Source organism: Emydura macquarii, unplaced genomic scaffold, assembly GCF_026122565.2.
Source record: "Emydura macquarii macquarii isolate MOO-44397 ecotype Brisbane River unplaced genomic scaffold, CSIRO-AGI_Emac_v2 contig_1390, whole genome shotgun sequence".
Classification (NCBI taxonomy): domain Eukaryota; kingdom Metazoa; phylum Chordata; order Testudines; family Chelidae; genus Emydura; species Emydura macquarii.
In genome coordinates, this window is record NW_027131527.1 from 24,266,084 (window position 1) to 24,286,620 (window position 20,537).

General features: G+C 38.9%; 1 protein-coding gene across 1 annotated transcript in view; it reads right to left on the bottom strand.

Annotated features, from left to right (window-relative positions):
- Window positions 1-20,537, bottom strand: part of KNDC1 (kinase non-catalytic C-lobe domain containing 1) — a 105,502-nt gene that overhangs the window by 22,885 nt on the left and 62,080 nt on the right. Inside the window, exons 10-17 of the mRNA XM_067552911.1 lie at window positions 17,518-17,676; window positions 17,099-17,176; window positions 14,337-14,430; window positions 13,986-14,148; window positions 13,012-13,892; window positions 12,786-12,927; window positions 10,013-10,104; window positions 7,297-7,691 (exon numbers count right to left, since the gene is read on the bottom strand). Coding sequence (XP_067409012.1) covers window positions 7,297-7,691; window positions 10,013-10,104; window positions 12,786-12,927; window positions 13,012-13,892; window positions 13,986-14,148; window positions 14,337-14,430; window positions 17,099-17,176; window positions 17,518-17,676 — 2,004 coding nt within the window. The remainder of the gene's footprint in view (window positions 1-7,296; window positions 7,692-10,012; window positions 10,105-12,785; window positions 12,928-13,011; window positions 13,893-13,985; window positions 14,149-14,336; window positions 14,431-17,098; window positions 17,177-17,517; window positions 17,677-20,537) is intronic.

Here is a 20,537-nt window from a genome sequence, read left to right on the forward strand (position 1 = left end):
ATTGGTATAACTATGTTGCTCAGGGGGTGAAAAATCTACATCCCTGAGTGACACAGTTATACAGACCTAACCCCTGGTGTAGACAGAGCTATGTTGATGGGAGGGCTTCTCCTAAAGACATAGTTACCACCTCTCACGGAGCTGGATTAACTATGTTGATGGAATAACTCTCCTGTAGTAGCGTGTTCACTGAAGTGCTACAGCAGTGCATTTAAATAACTTGCCTTTATATGATGCACTCAGGAGGCAGTCAGAGAATTGTGGGTATAAACAAGACCTAAGAAATTACAAATATTTATTATAAAGTTTGATGGACCATATTTCATACAAATGTATATCCAGATGATATTTTATCCCAATACATAACACACACAAATGTAAGGTCCAGTTGATATTTCAGAAATACAGGTTTCTAGCATGGCATATTGTATTAAATCAGCTACACAAAAATAAAAAGGTAAGATGCACCCAAGTACAGTACTGAAGTTAGGATTCAGACTTTCAAATAAGGTTAGTATTCAAATATAATATAATATGGGAAATTGAACTTTATTGGCAAAAGAAAATCATTCCATGTTCATGCTGAGGTTTAAAGAGACTGGGGAGAAAATGTGTAATTAAAAAAAGGTAAAGCATATTGGCAAAATCTTGGCTCAATCCCAGAGTGGATTTATTTGAATCAAAATGAGATTTAAGCCACAGATTTTAATAAGAATTTAAAATGAGCAAGCAGGAAAACTTGATTTAAATAATCAATTGTATCTAGTTTTGCATTTGTTCTTTTAATTTATTTACATTAAAACATGCTGATGTGCAACTACATACAGCCTTTACACTAAATTTGGTACTTCTGTTTGCTAACCAGGAGGATATACCATATCTGTCCACATTTATTTAAGCAATTATATAGCTCAACATACATCTATTCAGATTCTTAACTTTTACTTTTTATTATGTTAGAATATGAGTGTAGTATTTCTTATTTACTACATGATTTTTTTTTCCATGTTGTTCGTATCAAAGATGCTTAACCTGGCTATATTCTATCAACCATTACTTGGATGGTGAACAGAATTGGATTTCATGGTGTGTACATGCATTCAAACACTTCCTCTTTGGGGTGAAGTCGGATCTCCATACTCACCCACCATAAAAATGAAGGCAAATGAGGAAATAGTAGTAGTTCCTTCCCCACATATCTGAAGAGAAGGGAGGCATCATCCCCAGATAAGTTACAGACCAAGAGGGAAGACTGAATGGATGGCATGGCTCATTAAGGTGACTGTTCTAAAAAGAACTGGTCTGCCAAGAATGCTTATGGGAAAGTCGCATAGAACTTAATAGGGATTAAACCAATAGAGTTCAATAGAGTCCAAACACACCTATAGAAAGGTGACCATCTCCTATTAAATACCATGGGATTTTTCCATACAATATTAACATAGCACAGTTATGGGCCATATAAGAAATTAAAAATGTGACATAGCACTTCAAAAAATATACTGTATATTCTGTGGTTACAGCAAACACTTCCCAAAAGCAGTGTGGTACAGCTAAACAAATCACAGAAGAAGAAAAATATGAGAATATTAAAGTTAGAGCACATTTTTACATTTCACAATCAAAATGGGAACAGTACAAGTTCAATTAGTAGGCTAGAGAAAAGTAATTCATAGCAGAAAGAAAAACAGTAATTACAATCAGATACATAAAATTAAAACTTGCAAACCAAAGAGAATCACAAAAGGAGATCTGCTGAGACATTTATTAGGAAATAAGGATGTTAAAGCATGAAGTATGCCATGGTTTTTCAAAGTGGTGACTTTTGCACTTGGGTCCAAAGCTAATCACTGATAATCCAGTTATTTTAAATGGGACAAGTTCACTGAAGCAGTAGACAGAACTCCGATGAGCAGAACGAGCCAGATCAGCAAAACACACAGCTCACAGCCAATACATCAAACAACTGATTGGGAAATGGGTTCACTTTTAATGGGAAACATTTACTAGAAGTTGAGTTTTCAGCAAAAACCCTATCACTAAAAGGTATCAGAGGGGTAGCCGGGTTAGTCTGTATACAGCAAAAACAACCTGAAAGTCGCCATACTTCTCCAAAAAAAACCTCCAAAAACAGTCTTCAAAGAGAAACTGCTGAGTTAGAAATAATCTGCAAATTTGACACATTCAAACTGGGTTTAAACAGAGATTTGGAATGGCTCTCTCATTACAAGAGGTAATTGCTTTGCTCACCCATTCTCACCTCCTACTCAATGACTGTCATTAGCCCTCAAGAACCTGGCTTTCATCCACCTCCCCCATTGTTCTCTATGCACTTGTATATCTATGTTTCCTATTTACTGTATCATTCTACCTCTGCATCTGATGAAGTGAGCTGAGTCTCATGAAAGCTTATGCCTACAAAAATTAAATTTGTTAGTCTTTAAAGTGCCACAGAACTCTCATTGTTTTTAATAAAGGGTATGTTTTTGACAAGTGCACGAAGGTTTAGCCCCATTAGCATTAATGGGAGTCACACAACTAAATCCCTGTGCATTTAGCTGAACATTTATAACTACATATTCATCAGATTCAGAGTGATGGACAAACAGGAAAATACTATCTAGCTAGATTATGAATTGGAAAATTACCTGATTAAATAATAATAATAAAAAAAAAGTCCCTAAGTGAAAAAGTTGATGAACAGTTTGCAATCATTGTCAGAAAAAAAAAGGTTGACTTTTTGATGTTTGGAAAATTTTGGATAATTTAGGAAGCTTTCTAATCTCAACCAAATAACTAGCAATAAATAGCAATCAGTTCAAATGAAGCAGATGAATAACAGATGACAGCCACTATTCATTAGTGCCTTCCATTTTAGTTGACACTAACATTTTACCCAGTTGGTCTAGTATATAATTAAAAATCTAGATAAAGTCACCTGTTCAGTTGTTATATGAAGAAACCACATTTATACCTATTTTTCATTAAGACCTTTTTTAGAACAGCCATACTGGGCCAGACTAATAGTTCAACTAGCCCAGTATCCTGTCTTCTAACAGTGGCCTGTGCAAGAAGCTTCAAAGGGAATGAACAGAACAGGGCAGTGTGACCCAGCCTGTTGTCCAGTGCTAGCCCCTGGCAGACAGAGGTCTAGGGAAACCCAGAGCATGGGGTTGCCTCCCTGACCATCTTGGCTAATCGCCATTGATGGACCTATCCTCCATTAATTTATCAAATTCTTTTTTGAACCTAGTTATGCTTTTGGCCTTCACAACCTCCCCAGGCAATGAGTTCCACAGGTTGACTGTGCGTTGTGTGAAGTAGTACTTCCTTATGTTTATTTTGAACCTGCTGCCTATTAATTTCATTGGGCGACCCTTGATTCTTGTGCTATGTGAAGAGTAAATAACATTTTCCTATTCGCTTTCTCCACATCATTCATGATTTTATAGACCTCTACCATAATTCCCCACCCCTTTAGTAGTCTTTTCCGAGATGAACAGTTCCACTCTTTTTAATCTCTCCATATATGGAAGCTGTCCAGACCCCTAATCGTCGTTGTCCTTCTCCATACCTTTTCTAATAAATCTTTTTTGAGATGGGGCAACCAAAACTGCACACAGTACTCAAACTGTGGGCATACCACAGATTTATATACAGTGGCATTATGATATTTTGTCTTATATAGCCCTTTCCTAATGGCTCCTAACATTGTTAGCTTTTTTGACCACCAAATGCACATTCAGCAGATGTTTTCAGAGGACTATCCACTATGATTCCAAGATCTCTTTCTTAAGCAGTAACAGCTAATTTAGAAGTATAGGTTGGGATTATGTTTTTTAATGTGCATTACTTTGCATTCGTCTGCCATTCTGTTGGCCAGTCACCCTGTTTTGTGAGATCCTGTTATAGCTCTTTGCAGTCAGCTTTGGACTTAACTATCTTGACTAATTTTGTATCATCTACTAATTTTACCACCTCACTCTTCATATCCTTTTCCAGATCATTTCTGAATATGCTGAATAGCATGGATGCCATTACAGAAACTTGGGGGACCCAGCTATTTGCTTCTCTCTGTTGTAAAAACTGAATTTACTCCTACCCTTTGCTTCCTATCTTTTAACCAGTTACTGATCCATGAGATAACCTTCCATCATATCCCATGTTCCTTACTTTAAGAACTCTATTTGGGACCTTGTAAAAGATTTTCTGAAAGTCTAAGTACACTATAATCAAGTGGATCATCCTTGTCCACATGCTTGTGAACTCCCTAATAGATTGGCCAGCCATGGTTTCCCTTCAGAAAAGCAACATTGACTTTTCTCCACCATATCACATTCATCTATGTATCTGATAATTCTATTCTTTTCTATAGTTTCAACCAATTTGCCCAGTACTGAAGTTAAGCTTACCAGCCTGTAATTACCAGGATCACCTCTGGAGCCTTTAAAAAGAAAAATCAGCATTACATTAGCTATTCTCCACTCATCTGGTACAGTGGCTGATTTATGTGATGGGTTACATACCACATTTTGTAGTTATGCAATTTCATATTTGAGTTCCTTTAGAACTCTTGGGTAAATATCATTTGGTCCTGGTGACTTATTATTGTTTATCAATTTGTTCCCAAAACTCCTTGATTGGCACCTAACTCTGGGACAGTTCTTCAGATTTTTCACCTAAAAAGAATGGCTCAGGGGTGGGACTCTCCCTCACATCCTCTGCAATGAAGACCGATGCACAGACTTCATTTAGCTTTTCTGCAGTGGCCTTGTCTTCCTTGATTGCACCTTTAGCACCTTGATCATCCAGTGCTCCGACTGTTTGGCAGCAACTCATTTGTGTGTAAAATTTTTGCTGTTAGTTTGAGTCTTTTGCTAGCTGCTCTTCAATTTTTTTTTGGCCTGCCTACTTATAACTTTTACACTTGACTTTCCAGAGTTTATGCTCCTATCTAATTTCCTCATGAGGATTTGACTTCCAATTCTCAAAGGATGTCTTTTTCCTCCTCCGTAACTCTTCTGCCAGGTGGAGTCAGCAGCAAAAGGCCCAGATTCAATATCTAGGGGTTCCTCTTAACAGTACAAAACAGAGCCAGCTCAAGCTTCCACCCAGTAACCTGGAAAAATCTACCACCACCAGGGTAGAGAATACTTCCCCACTTACAAGCAATGAGTCTGTGTATAACAAAAGAAAACTTAATAAAAAGTAAAAAGGAACCTGGTATTAATCTGGGAAAACACCACGACCATGATTCAAAAGCATATGACCATGAGCAAACACCCACCCTAGAGCATGTTGAGCAGTGTTCTTTGTCTCAGTTCCTCACTTTGCAGTGTGAAAGTCCAACAAATGTTCCTTTAACCTACCAATGCCCTTTCCCTCCACTGTACCCCACTCACAGTTGCTGTACTTGGTCGGCAAAAGCCTAGAGTTCACAGTTGCCACTATCCACTCTGGTGCCACTGCACCTCCATTCACTCTGCTACTTCCATTTACTTGGATGTCACATTATGAGGTTCACCATTCAGCCCAGCTCTCAGTGATTTCAGCAGGTAGTGGGTAATCTCACCGCAAGCTAGGCAGTCTCTCACTACATCCCTGTCCCACACCACATCTAAGACTCAGCAGCTAGACCTGGTTATCAGCGATTTCAGCTCTAGTGATTACTTAATAGAACAAAAACACTCTCAATTGAGTCTAATCAGCTCTGTCTTTAAGCAGTGGAGAAGGGGAGGGTCAAATGGTGCCTAGGACTCTAGGCAGAGCCCACACCACGTGGTACAAACAACTGCCCCACCCTGCCTCTCTGTCACTGGCATTTGGCATTCCTACCCTATTGGTGGGATTGGAAGGGATGGGTCCTTTGCTGCTTGAAAAGCATCTGGGGCTGAAGGGGCCAACAGACAGCTGACACCATGGCTGCTCCCGGGAGTCCATGGCAGGTCCCATACCAGACTCAGTGCTCTAGGTGGAGTTGGCAGCACCATCAGAGGCTTGGGAGAGGACAAGTGGCTGGACGTGAGTCTCACTACACTAGTCATTCCCCGCTTTTGCACTAGAGAATACCCTCTCTCAGTGTGTTGTTTCTTATGCCTTCTCCTTGGCATGGGGGATGGAGAGCGGTGCCAGGAAGATCACGGAGTCAGGGGAGCCCTCCACATGGATGTTAAGGTGCTCAGTGCCAATTTGGAGAGGCTTGTCTCTGAGGCTGGTCTGAAGGCTGCATCCATGAGAATGACCTTCAGCTGAATGTCCCTATCTTTTCTTATGTGAGGTCTGAAGTCCCTGCAGATCTGACACTTCTCTTTTAACGTGAGACTCCTCCAGACACTTTAGACAGCTAGAGTGCGGGTCACTCACTGACATCAGCTTATTGCCCGAGGCACATGGCTTGAAGCCCGGGGACCAGGACATGCTCAGCTCCTAACTACTAACACTACTATACACACTAACCATACCTGTATAGTTATTATAAAGAGAGAAAGTCCAAACCAGTGGGAAAGAAGCCTTGCCGCAGCAAACAGGATCGTTCCAGCAACAGTCATGGGCTGTAAGAAGGAACTGAGAAGGCCTGGTGCTGGCGGCACCCCTTATACAGGAGCATATGCTCTCGACTCCAGAAGGCACTAGAGACGGCCAAATGGGTACCATTGAAGGAAAAATCTCCGGCAACTGTGCATGTGATGCGCACACACCAAGCACGGAATGGACATGAGCAAGTACTAGAAGAAGAATGAAGTCTCTTTAAAAATTAATCTAAGAGTCTACACTTTTAAAAGCATACGAGAGATCTTCTGTACATAATTACCACCTGGCAGGATGTATGGTCTTAAAATATGTATACACATTACTGAGGAAGATGGATTTTTCTTCTGCAATTCATTCAAAGGGTATTTATACTGTATAAAATTAGTAGAATGTAAACTAGAACTGAATTTGACCCGGTATCTATCACAACACACCATGCTACATTATACTTTATTTGGAAAAGTCCACACATTAATTTTTTTAGAAATAATTTACAAATTGACTTTAGATATTATAAAGGACTTTCATTGTAATATACTGAGTGTTTCTATTATCTGTAATTCATTATCTGACCCCTGCTTATACATTTAGGCCTGGTCTACACTACTAAATTAGCCAAGTGGTTCGTGGGATTTTTAAAAGGGTGTGAAAATTACAGGATAGGGATAGCATTATGGGATGGAGAAAGTTGCTTGATGGGAACTTGACACCTTTATCAATAAGCATTACAACACATCTTGAATTTTCATAAATCAAAGTACTTACCGCTCTTTTAGAATCTATATTTTGTGACTCATTTACTTCCTGCTTTCCAAGTTTTTTCATGTAATTGTAAACTTCTGAACTAAAACATTCACCTCCGTAGAATGCACTGCTCCAACCAGGACTACAACTATGGAAGTCAGATGAGTTGGGAGACACAGGGTAATTATTTTCAGCAATCTCCTCCTCTTGTTCTATATTCTCTTCCATGAAGTCTGGACTGAGACAATCATTACTTTGCAAACAATTTTCCCACTTTTCTTTTCTTAATATAACATTCTGCAGCCTCAATTCTTTTTCAAAATTATCTAGTGGAAGCTCATCCAAGTCCATTGCAGCCAATGATACATTTGTAGCGGGCACTGCCCTGGGGTCAGAGGCCACCTGTCTCTCTTCCCCTTTTAAAGAGAAAAAACAAACAAGTCATATGTAGGAACACATCTAAATTCCCTGTTTATTTTTTAGATTTAAATGCCAGGCATTTGAAAGGCAGTTGTCTGGCCACCTATGCCCTGTAACTGTGGCACTGTCAATTGTCATGACAACCATCAAGGGTACTAGCATTTTGCTAGTGAATAGAGTGACAAACAGGTGACCCATAAACTTAAAGGGCGTAGGACTAACATTATGTAACTACACTTTTAAATGCTCAAGGTCAAAAAAATTGCAAAAGTATGGAACTAGTAAACATCAGTTCATGAGTTTCTGTAAAATGCAATAAAGATGCACGCTAAACAAGTACAGCAGCTCTAAAATATATAGTTTGGGATACAGGCAGCACACAAAAATAAATGTGGGCCATAAACGCATGTACACACTTGTAAACAAGTGCATAGCTTTTATATAATGCTTTTTAGTTGTAGGTCTTGAAGCTCTTAACAAAGGACACACAGGCCATACAAAGCAGGCCAGGTCCTCAGCTACAGTCAGTCTGCACACAGAGCAAGTTGAGAAAGGGGACTCTAAGGTACCAAATTTACTTTGGCACTGAGCAGGTTTTACTGATGTTGAACACAGGACCAATCCCCTAAACTGTGTTGAAGCTTTTCTATCTTACAATAGCTGTTAATAGCCCCAAGACACTGAAATGACAATCAATGGTTGGCCACACTCCTCTTCCCTATTATAGGGCTGCATAAAAGGGAAGTGAAATAAAAGTCTTTATGTCAGCACTATGCCCACCAGAGGGTCTCCTGGATCCAGATACACCAGAATAATCCACCAGGGCCCTGATATGACAGCTTTAGAGCCAAACGTCACTGCATGAAAACCTGGGCCAGCATCCGTATTCATTTTGAGCCAGCATGAAGGGTTAACGTGTTTGACACCCTTTGCCATTAAAGACAACTGAAAGATTTTAAAACACTTAATCACACACAGTTTTTGGCCATGCAGGAGAATCACTTCAGCTTGGAAAGGGATTAGTTTGTGGGTACTTTGTAATCACTGTGTGCAGTTGCACACAGCAGTTGGAAGACCAGCGACTTAGGAGTATTGAAGCATGGGAGGTTTCCTAATTTGAGACCATGAAGAATGGAATTTGTGGGAATGAAGTTCTGACTTCTGCAGCAAGCCAACTTTATCTCTAAAAGTCAATTCAGTGAATCCATGTGCTGAAGAGTCACCTGACCTTCTGAGGAAATGGATGTCACACTCCTGAAAACAGAGGTCTGGAACCACCTGAAGTGAGGACACCTCCCTTAACTGACACTAGTAAGAGGCTCACAGGCTGTGGATCACGCAGGCACAGCCTGACCACTTTTTGGCCGGGCCAATCCTGTGTGGCACTGCAACCCCATATGGTTGCAACACAACTCACTCAAATTTGGCCCATCTCTCCCTCTATCATGATGGGGGTGGAGGGAGGAGATTGCAGTGCCACTCAGACCTGCCACTGTGATCCTGTGTGCCCAGTCACAATGCCATTCTCACAAATCTGGAGCTGCTGGGTTTAGGGACTCATGGGATTGGGGGCTGGGGACACCTGAGAAGGGGAACAGGAGGGTCAGGTGAGGGAGCAATCGCAAAGGAAAGCACAAACACACACACACACCTTGTAAAATATATTTTTTTTAAATGCGAAAGGTTCCTTGCTAGGCCATTTTATTTTACCATTCAGTAAAATACGTTTAATTCTGATAAGCCATGCTGAGCAGGCAAGGCAATAGCAGGGTCAGAGACATTAGAGAAGACTCAGCGTTAGTTCACTTCACAGTTAATCCTCAATTGCTGCTGAAGCCCATAAGGAATTACAAGCATTTATTAAGGCTCTCAAAGCTCTCATTGGAATTCAGACTTGACACACTGAGTGGAACTGACTCAGTGAAACTGTTCTAACTCTTGGTAACAGATTCCCTCCCCCATGAAAGCATACCACTAGAACACCTATAAAAAGGACAAGCATATAAGCACATATAGTTATTAGGATTTCAAGAGTTTTTCAACATTCATAACATGTCTCAATAAGTAATTAAATTAATTTGGCAACCCACTAAATGACATTTGGTCTGATGTAGGCTAGATACTGTATGTAGACAAGAGCCCTGCAGGTTGTCACCATATAGTGCACAATTTCAGATACTTTGTAGTTTGCTTGTTCACAATCTCAGAGGCAAGTGTTGTCCTGCAGGCACTTTATAAACATCAACCCCTACAGGCTCTAGTCTCGGGTGGGGGCCCAACTCACACAAATATCTAACAACACAAGTTCTTCTCTCACCCTTTATCTGTTTGCTGCTAACCAAAAAACCATCAGATGTCGTCAAACTCTGGAACATGCTGCCACATTTTGAACCATCTGTTTCAGTTATACTGAAAACAAAATGGGACAGGGAACAATTAACATTTCAGATTCTTAAATATTGATGTCAGGAAAAGCTTATATATAAAAATAAGATCTTACAGATCAAACTACTGCATGTGCTAGAACTGTGTCACATTTATCTCCTGCATGATATATATCTAGGTATTTTTTACATTTTACTTTATAAAGTAGATCTTCAAAAGACTTTAGGGACATTAAAATACACCTGGTTAGGTGCAGTGATTGTTTTAACACCACTTGTACTGCACAAAGGTTAACAGAATCCTAACAAGAACGTCAGATTGAGTTTAAACAAAGTACAACATTGAACGGCAAACTGTCTCAGTGCAGTGCTCCACTCAGGATTCAATCTGCATCACAATGTCATGCTTTGGGCCGAAGTCTGATTCCAAGCCATTCCTATCTAAGAAAACCATGATTCTGAGATGAACTAAACACTGTTTTGTTTTGTTAAAAACCCTCACACATTTCTGCCTCCCATCCTCCAGTGTATTTTCTACCTTGTAACTGTGGCTGGTTTTTATTCATTTTAACCTCCAACAGACAACTTCAGTTCTTGCCATTTTTTCTTCCTTCTATGCATATTCTCTGTCCCTTCTGAGGGTTCTATTCTTTTGCTTACTGTTTCTTTTTCTCCACTGTACCTTCTGCTACTCACTCTCCTTTTCAAAACTGCACCTCCGTCTCATCCAACAAGGTTTGAAAGACAGACTTTGCAGGTTCACTTTTATCTGTTCCCATGCCTTCCTTTATTTGTCTGCCTCCCCACTCTCTTCCCCATTCCAGTTTGCCTGCTACAGCAGCTTAATCAAGTGGTGGGGTTATCTGCATGCCTTTCAGCAGTTCAGCTAGGAGAGTTTCAGTTTTGCTTCCTGAACAGCTGAGGCATGGCCAGTGCATGGTTGGAACAGCTGCCTACTAGTTATAGGAAGCACAGAGATGAGATCATCTGAAGAATGTATCGAAAAGGAGGATATCAGAACAGTTATGCTAAACAGGAAAAATTTCAGTAAGCTAGGATATGTCTTCACACTATCTGAAAACCGCCCCAAAAAAACTTACCATAAATTTCAACTAAGAAATCTGCAAAAATGTATTGGAATAGGTAACAGCACTCACAGGAGGACCTAAACCATTAATTCTGAATTGCCATGCTCTGCATCTAGAGGTCTTTTGTTGGCAACACAGTATCTTAAGATGTAAGCAGTTCTTCCCTGAAGTCCAAAAATTGAGTTTATCTTTTCTACTGTGTGTGTGTGTGTGTGTGTGTGTGTGTGTGTGTGTGTGTGTGTGTGTGACGCTTTTCCCTCTCTCTTTGCCCTTTCACATCACATCAACACTTCATGTTGAGGATGACTGATTCAGATACCTCAAGAATCCACTCACAGTGGCTAATTATGCTGCCTTCAGAACATTCAAGGCTGGAATTTTCAAAAGCACCATGAGAATTCAGAACGCAATTCCTACTGATTTTCAATAGTTTCTGGGTGCCTAGATACCTTAGATGCCTTTGGAAATCCTAACCCAAGCGGACAATCAGGTCAGCATCAAGTCTGGATGCTTTCCAATGCTAACTCTCTCAGAGCTAAGGCCTTTCAGAACTAAAATCTTTCAAGGATATAAGGTTCTAGAGTACAGCTATGAAGGTTCATAAACTTCCTGATCAAACTTCCAGTCCATAGTCATTGACTACAAAAAATCCCAAACCCTACCACGAGGAAAAGACATTATTGATGTAAACACAATAAATGCTACCTGCAGTGGTCCTCAAAGATTTTTTTAAAAACATGTCTCTTCTAAAAGCTGCAGCAAAGAATGGCTTCCTTGTTTTTAAAGCAGATAATATCAGAGATTAAATACTACAGAAGGATATATATCAGTATTGTGTTCTCAGTCTCCTGTAAATTACAGAAGTTTGTGTACAAGAACCTAAACACATTTCATTGATTTCTTGTGCCTAAAACAAGGAGGACAAGTCAGGCAATTTTTTTCTGTACTTAATGAAAGTTTGAGCTTGCACATTAAATGCACACAACTAAAATGCGCAAGTTGCACAGTAGAAACAATTCAACTGAATTCTGATTGGACGGCATCTTTCAAACAGAAGCATTGAGTGCTCCAAAGGCCATTCAAGTCAACTTATGCGAACAAGGTAAAATATTTGAGTCACAATGCATTATACAAAACAGCAAGAGTTCTGTGGCACCATTACTAAAAACAAACTAACACAGCTACCCCTCTGGAACTCATCAACATGCAATGCATTATACAGAAATTTTGCAGCTACGTAAGAGCAGAGATGAAGGACAGTTTAAGTTAGGAAACATTTCAGATGCCTAACTTCAAGAATTTGCTTAAGTCTACCACTATGTATCAGAGCACTTACAGAACCATAAAATTGTAGAGCTGGAAGGGACCTTGAGAGGTCATCTAGTCCAGCTTCCCCCATCAAGAGAGATGGTTGAAGGGTCTGATGTGGGGAGAGGACTGAAGTATTATACACTGGGAAGAAGATTATATAGTGCAAAGGGAAGGAAGCAAGTAAAGGTACAAGTGGAGAGACCATGTATTCTTTCCTGCTTTTAGCTATAGACGATGAGGCAAGCTGTTGCACTTTGACTCAGAAGAAACATTAAATGTAACCTCAAGCAGGAGGAATGGAACTTACCTAATGGGACTGGTTCTCCCATTTACTACTTTGTAAAGATTCTCCAGTAATTTTTCATCCCAATAAAGGTCACAAAACTTCTCAGAGACTGCATCACAGAAAGTGTTAAACTTAAGATCCTTTAAGGTGAAAATATAGTTACCTTTAAAAAAATAAAATAGGATTATTTAGGATTGTTTCTGGTATGGAGGAATATATTTATATATAAAGTTAAATATATACATACCCATAGCAAGAACTTCGTCTCCATTCTCCAGATAGCCATCAAATGCAAACTCTTCTTGTATAAGATTCACTGCTTTCTGTAATAAAGTGTCATTCGTCCCATTCTGTTGGAACAAAATTTCTCCACTGAAGGGAGAAGCAGCATTTTGATTCACCGATGCATGTGATGTGTGTCCTGGTAAAGGTGAGCTACTGCCTACTTCAGTATTACATTCTTTGTTTTCTAGATAGCTGGTTTGAATAATTTGACTAGTTGACGGCAATGATAAACTATCGATTTTAGCTTTCATTTTATCATGGTTGTTCTGTACCTTAGTGGGTTCATAATTCTGTAGTTGGCAAAGGGAGGCATTATTTTGTAGATTTATATCAGTATTATAATTTGCTATTGTTCTTGAAAGGAGTACAGGCAAATGATTATAGCAATCATAAGCAATTTTTGACTCAAGAGGTTTATTTGGTATTTTCTCTGATACAGCTAACTGCACTGGTACAAGTGTTAACACTCGTGTCTCTGGGTCCTGTTTAAGAAGAAATTTATTTATGGGAGGAGACCTTGGTGGTGTAGAACAAGATGAGGGCTTTGAAGAAATTGCAGATAAAGTGTTTTTTTCTTGTAGGTTGCATAAGGAATCAGGTGGTGATGGCAATTCAACTGTGGATGTAGCCATATTACTTGAATTTTGCTCATTTGACGGTATTTGGGGTGAACTATTTTGTATTTCTGAATCATGCTTGGGTATCTCAGGTGCAGCTAGAGCAACTTCTTCAGCAGCATGGTTTTCAATATCAACTACAAATACTGGTTTATTGTTGCCACCCATAAGCATTTCTTTTTTTACATATCTATCAAGTTGCTCAGAAGCAGATGCATGTGTCCCTCTGAAAAAGAGTAAGGCATTTTGTGAGGACAATTATGTTAGATTTAAGTGTGAAGTTTCAATTTGAACTTGCTCTGTGTTAGGACATACATACTTTGTTATCTCTGTGTTTTGCTGCAGTATAATAGGCTTAAAGTGAGTTGCAGAGGAGGTGAATGCAACTGGCAATGTACAGGTCTCACTGTTTATAGAAGCCTGACAAGGCACTGGTCCTTTAATGGCTACAAGCTTACTTTCACTAGTAATAGGCACAAATCCTGGCAAGACAAATAGAAGTAGGTCAAAAACAAGCAATACATGTAAAATATAAAGACAAAGTAAATAATCTGTTTAAATAAAATAAGAGATTTTTGCACAGCTGTGCTGCATTGACTTGGCAAGTCTCATGCAATAATGTAAATTATATGACACAAAGGAATAACCATGTAACAAATTGATTACTTACCTAAACAAGGCTCTGAAGTATCCATTTCACTTATTTTATTTTTAAACTCAAAAGGAACATTATCGTGAGAAGAGTTTACTTCTTCCTTGAAAGCCTAACAGTAAAAAGTGAGTTCCATAGTTTGAACAAATAATGCAAGTACTTTACTCAACAGTAATAAGCAAGTTATTACTAAAATTATCTTTAATACAGTGTTTCATAATTTTGCATACATGTAATCTCCAAAGGAAGGACCTAACTGCGTGGGGATTGAGGGTGGAGGGGATGCAGAACTCCTGTGGCTGGCAGAACTATTTGCACCAAGCTCATATAAACTATTTGTATAAAGCTCATCCAAACAAATTCAAGACTACGGATGGTTTGAAAACTGCATTTATTGTCCGTGTTCCACACTCATGCCTCAGGATGGTCATATTAGTCACGGTATTGTTTTCTGTTCTCTGAAAGGATGAGTATAAGTGAAATAAAGAAGGAAAGTCTGAAAAGTCAATTGCTCTTTGAGTTTCTGGGCAATGATGGCAGTAATTGTGAAAGCAGATTATTATGACTGAGGAATTTTTGGACATGCTAAGTCTTTTCTTTTCTGGGCCATGGAAGTCAGGCACTGCCTGAGACATCACTGCTAGAAAGATTAGTAATCCAGATGGGGTTTAGATTTAAAATTACTTGTCTTTTAATGTGCACATGTATGGGGCACATGCATGCTCAGTGCCAGCCAGAAAGGATGAGCTAGAGCCTGCTTTGTTTTAATGAATTGCCTGGTGGCCAACGCTTTTACATGGTCCAAGTATGACAGATATGGCAATTTTCCACAATCCTAGTTAAATTATACCATATTAAATTTATATATTGTTGTGGGTCAGGGATTGTATATAATTCCATGGGGAGGGGGACCACAGTCCTCCAGGAACTAAGAACAGTCGGGGGAGATTAGGCAAATTTACTCAGGTTTTAACACATCCTGAGTGGCACCACCACCTGGAGAGAATTGGATATACTGGTTCAAACTGGATTCTCTAGAAACCAGCAGACAAAGAAAGGACTCTTGAACAAATAATCTGAGTTTGATCTGATTCAAGGCCTTCATTCTTATCCAGCAAACTGACAGGACCTTCCTTCCCAGGGGAGAGCCCCAATCCTTAGGGAAGGGTTAAGGACTGACACTGACCAGAACCCTTGCGATAAGGGTGATCTTTGGTAAATTTATCAGCATGCGTGTAGGTTATTTTATTGTTTTTAATATGTTTTCTCTGTAGTGCTTTTACCATAAGAATAAATATACTTGCTTAAAAAGAACTGCGTGAAAACTTAATGTAGGTAATTACACTGTTTATAGCCTCTGAGGAGAAAAACAGAGGCAGCCTGCTGAGGCAGTCAGCACTGCTGGGGAATTCACAGTTTAGGCAGGGAACAGTGCAGCCTGGAAATACCCTGGTCAGGAGGGAGAAAGATGCATGTGCCTACCCAAGAAATGAAAGCTGGGGAGTTAGAGGGTTGAGTGACAGTGCCCTTGCTGGACCACAGAATGGGAATATTGGTGCAGTTGCCCTGAACTGTGACACCTTGTGTTTATGGTATTTAATATCCTGCATAGCTCAGAAGGTTGCAGATATCTTAATAGGAAGCAAAAATAAAGCTGTAAATTAAACTAATGTAAAGCTGTATAATCAAACACAGAACTACAGAAAACTACTATTTTTTCACTAAGCTAAAATTCTGAAGATGAAGACTAATGTAGAATTGTCTTATTTTGAGGTCATAAATTAGATATTTTGCTGGGAATTGTGCCTGTGTGTGTGTGCCTGTGTGTGTTTTAAAATATACACACCCTATTTAGGAAGGTTTTCAAATCCTTGCCATGTAAATATATGAAACAAAACAATCATTACAATAGTGTGTTTTCATTCACAGCAACATAGTATTCAGAGTTCTATATTTACCAGGGTGTTACCATATTAGAGAGTGAGCATCATTATAACACCTATGATGAAGGTCCTAAACTAGTTTTAGAGCATCTAAAAATGCTTTGGGGTTTTTAGTATTCAAAAGCTTCTTGTACTGGTATGCAAAGGAAGAGGGGAAAACTTAAGTCTTCAGAGAGGTACCCAAAAAGAGAGAAGAGAAACTTTATATTTGATTCACCCTTCTCTCTTTTTCTTGAATTCTTAGCTTTATATAATTCTTGCTGAAGCTTGAGACACCGCTGTACTTTACTGGCTCAAAATATTTTTTGTTCATACAAATTCATTGCTCCATTGCTACAGCTACAACAAAAGCATAAAAAATGCTCTCCCCTAAACTGTATTTTAGGTCCTATATTAGAATCCTCCAATGTCCTAACCTTAAATTAGAATACCCAACTTCTTGGCAAGCTGTGCTCTATTTAGAACTGATTTTAACAACATTGCTTTGAAGACTTAAAGAATCTGAAAGTCAATTATTCACATACAGTGAACTTAAATGTGATAGCTGCTAGAACATATAGCTCCGAGCAGGCATTAGAAATCAGCAAAGCTTTCTAAAAACAGAATACAATTTTCACATTTTATATTACTACATGGAATGAAAAACATTCACTCTCTGCAATACCCAAATACTTTTCTATTAATGATGTCCCCACAGGAGTAGTACCTAATCATTTACAAGATTTAACAAAATTGAGAGAACAAAAGAATTACACAGCCAGCACAAAAATCTTACTAGATCACACTGTATAGAGATAATTGGAAAAAATGTAATACATTGAAAAAAAATACTCCTACCTTGAAGGCAGATTTACTCAACAATGCCAGAACCTTTTTGCTGTTTATACTTTGTTCCAGTAGATAAGCACTGCATATCTAAAAATATTAAACATTCTGAATTAAGACAAAATTTCCACTCAATTAAGATACTTAATAGAGGAGCTCTGTCAAGTAAGTATTCAATTTTTTAAAATCTAATTTAGAAAGTTTCATTAGCGTGTTCCACTTATCTGGTTGACAACTTCAATATTGATTAAAACACCCATTCACCCTCAAGGACACCATTAAACCGCAAAATTGGAAAAGTGATTGGTTACCATTTAATGAGCTATCTAGACATAACCAAAAATTAATATTTTGATATTCATATTAATTATTAAATAGATTTCTAGCTATGACTGAACACCTAATATTATAAAATTGCTCCATCTAGTCACCTTAATTGCATCAGCTAAAGAAGGTCTTTCTTCAGAGTTTCTTTTTGCCATATCCAGAAGAAGAGTCTTTAGTTTCCTTGGCAACACTAGTTTCTGATCAGCTGGATAATTGTATTTGGCTGCTGTCCACAAAATTGCAGCAACACAGTAAATACAAACCTGTTGAAAAAGCAAATAATGTAGGGGAGAGGACGGCCATAAAGAGGAAAAGAAACATGAACTTCCAAAAAACTGACTGCACCCTGCCCTCAAATATGCTGTTGTACACACCAGCACATTGCAGGAAGTAGCTATTATGCATAAGAATATTAGTTGGTTTCCCCAGTCTGGGCCAATACTCATTAGTTGCCTTATCCTTCCTGTTAATATATGCAAGAGGATTCAGGAAAAAAACCCATGTTCTCACTATTTTGCAGTAGGTCTTTCATATGAAAATAATTCTGAATTAATTGCAGGCTTTGGGACCCTGCCTCAAAACACAGCCAGTAGTAACTTATTTAAGAACCGGACTCTATAATTCAGCAAGTAGATTGTTTGAAACGATTACAGCCTTCCATTTTGAATCCTACCTTTACAGAGATGAGAGTTTTCTGATTAGATCAGAGTACTGAAAATTTGTTCTAGGAATTGTGCTACCTACGTTAGGCCACTTGAAGTTGGGGTTGAAGTGAGGGGCCTTAGAAAAGTTCTAATATGCTTTCATTTTTTCATTGAAGTAATATTTTAAAACAGAGAGCCTCACTTAATGATGAATATACTTACCTTACCAGTGTCATTAGAACTCTGACAATACTAAAGTGGCAGAATTTTATACCTCACCCTATCCTTTAATATTTTACATAAGTACGTATTGTCATGGCTGTTTCTGGCCCCACATTTCATCTGTTAAAGTTTAACCCATATATAAACCATCAGATCCTCATCCCAATAAAGTCACTGGCAAAACTCCCACGTGTAAGAGAGAGCATCTAGCCCCACTGAAGTCAATGGGAGTTTTGCCATGGACTTCAACAGGACCAGGATTTCACGGTAAGAGTTAATGTATTTACTAAAATGACCATTCAACACAGGACAGACTTTTGAAGGTTTTCTTTACTGGACAATGACTAGCACAATTACTTTGATTGGCATTACATTGCCCAAAATCTGACACTAGTTACAACTGTTAATTACACAATATGTATAAGCTAGGTAAGCTCTAACTGGGCAAGACCTTTCAAAGTTTTGCAGTTAGCGTCAACATTTTCTGGCATCTCAGGGAAGTGGAAAAATTGTTTCTATTTTGTCCTGTACTGTTCTAACAGCAAGTTCATCTGCTTCCAGAATGACAACTATAAAACACTGAGAAAAATCAACGTCCTTAGATTCAGTTTCCCTGAATGATAAAGGAAAACATGTCTTTTCTCTAGAGCAGAAGTTCTTGGAGGTACTGGAAATTGTCTAAAAAAAGAGGCAGGTTACAAATGTAGTATGGATTATTTAAAAAACAAAACAGTTTTGCCCAGGATTCATTGATGAAGAAAGCATTATTTTAGAATTTTTTAAGCTATCTGTTGAAATAAGGAAATATAATGCATGGGGGAAATCAGTATCCTTAAGGGAATATGTCAAGAAGCCACCCTTACAGTAAAGCTAGGAATACAAATATACTGATATCAAGGTGATAAGCATCTGTTATATCACACACACATACCAAAACTGACAGACATCCTCCATGTCATGCATAAAAGGGGGCTCAGGCTGGAGGGAAAGAGTTTATATTTCCTTCCACACATGCACAGGACCCACTGGCTTACCTGAGTCCCACTGGCTGTCCCTCCTGCTGAGGAGATACGTCCCTCACCTTCGCTGTACATTTCCTCCCCCACCACCCCATGGAAAGGGAGGACCTATAAAGGAGTCACTATCCTTTTTCCCTCACCAGTTCAAACAAAGACCCTTTGCATTTGTGATTGCTGGGGTTGCATTCTTCATGTTCCTAAAGAGAGGTATCTGTGATCAGCGTGGGAGAACAGTAAACAAAACAAGGTGGGAAATGATAATGAGCAATGAATTTCTAAACACTCTGAAAAGTAATAAAGATTGCAGGCCTTGTGATGCTAAAACTGGCATTTTCATTTTCAAGTTCAGTTCAAACCAAAGGCCTTAGATTTTGTCCAAGACAGACTTCTTCACAGCATCTGCTCTATCTCCCCCTACCCCCCCAGCCACACACGCTTTTTTACTCACAGTCAAACATACAGCGAGTCAAAACAAACAAAACAAACACTTTTACTTCTGTTAGAATGTTAGAGACAAAAGTATGAACTGCAGATTCAATTCTGATGTGCAAGATGGCATAGAAGGTAGTGGTTTGCACATAGGTGTCAGTGAAAGCATATTTTGAACTGCATCACCTTTTATTATTGGTGATGCATAAAATGGAAGGAAGTCATTTTGATTCTCAGAGCCAGATATGGGTGTGCAGTATTACAGTTAGAAACACATCTTACTTGTTAACTGAGCTCATGGGTTACAGAAATAATTGAAACAATAAAACAAATCCACTGTGCTAATTTTACAGTCAGCGTAGACAAAAGAGATGACAATCTGGTAAGTGCATGGGACTGGGAATGGCCTATGAACACCTATATTTCTTGACACTGACTTCTTGTGTGTGCATGTTTCTCTCGCACCTACCCCCATTTGCTTACTTACCTCTGAAAAATACCACAGTTCTACGTAGACTCAGACTTTAACGTCAGAAGGGATCGTTATCATCATCTCGTCTGACCTCCTACACAACGCAGGCCAGAGAACCTCACCCACACGCTCCTGTAATAGACCCCTAAACTATGTCTGAGTTACTGAAGTCCTCAGATCAGGATTTAAAGACTTCAAGTTACAGAGAATCCACCATTTACACGAGTTGAAACCTGCAAGTGACTCATGCCCCATAGGATCATAGGACTGGAAGGGACCTCAAGAGGTCATTTAGTCCAGTCTCCTGCACTTATGGCAAGACTAAGCATTATTTAGAC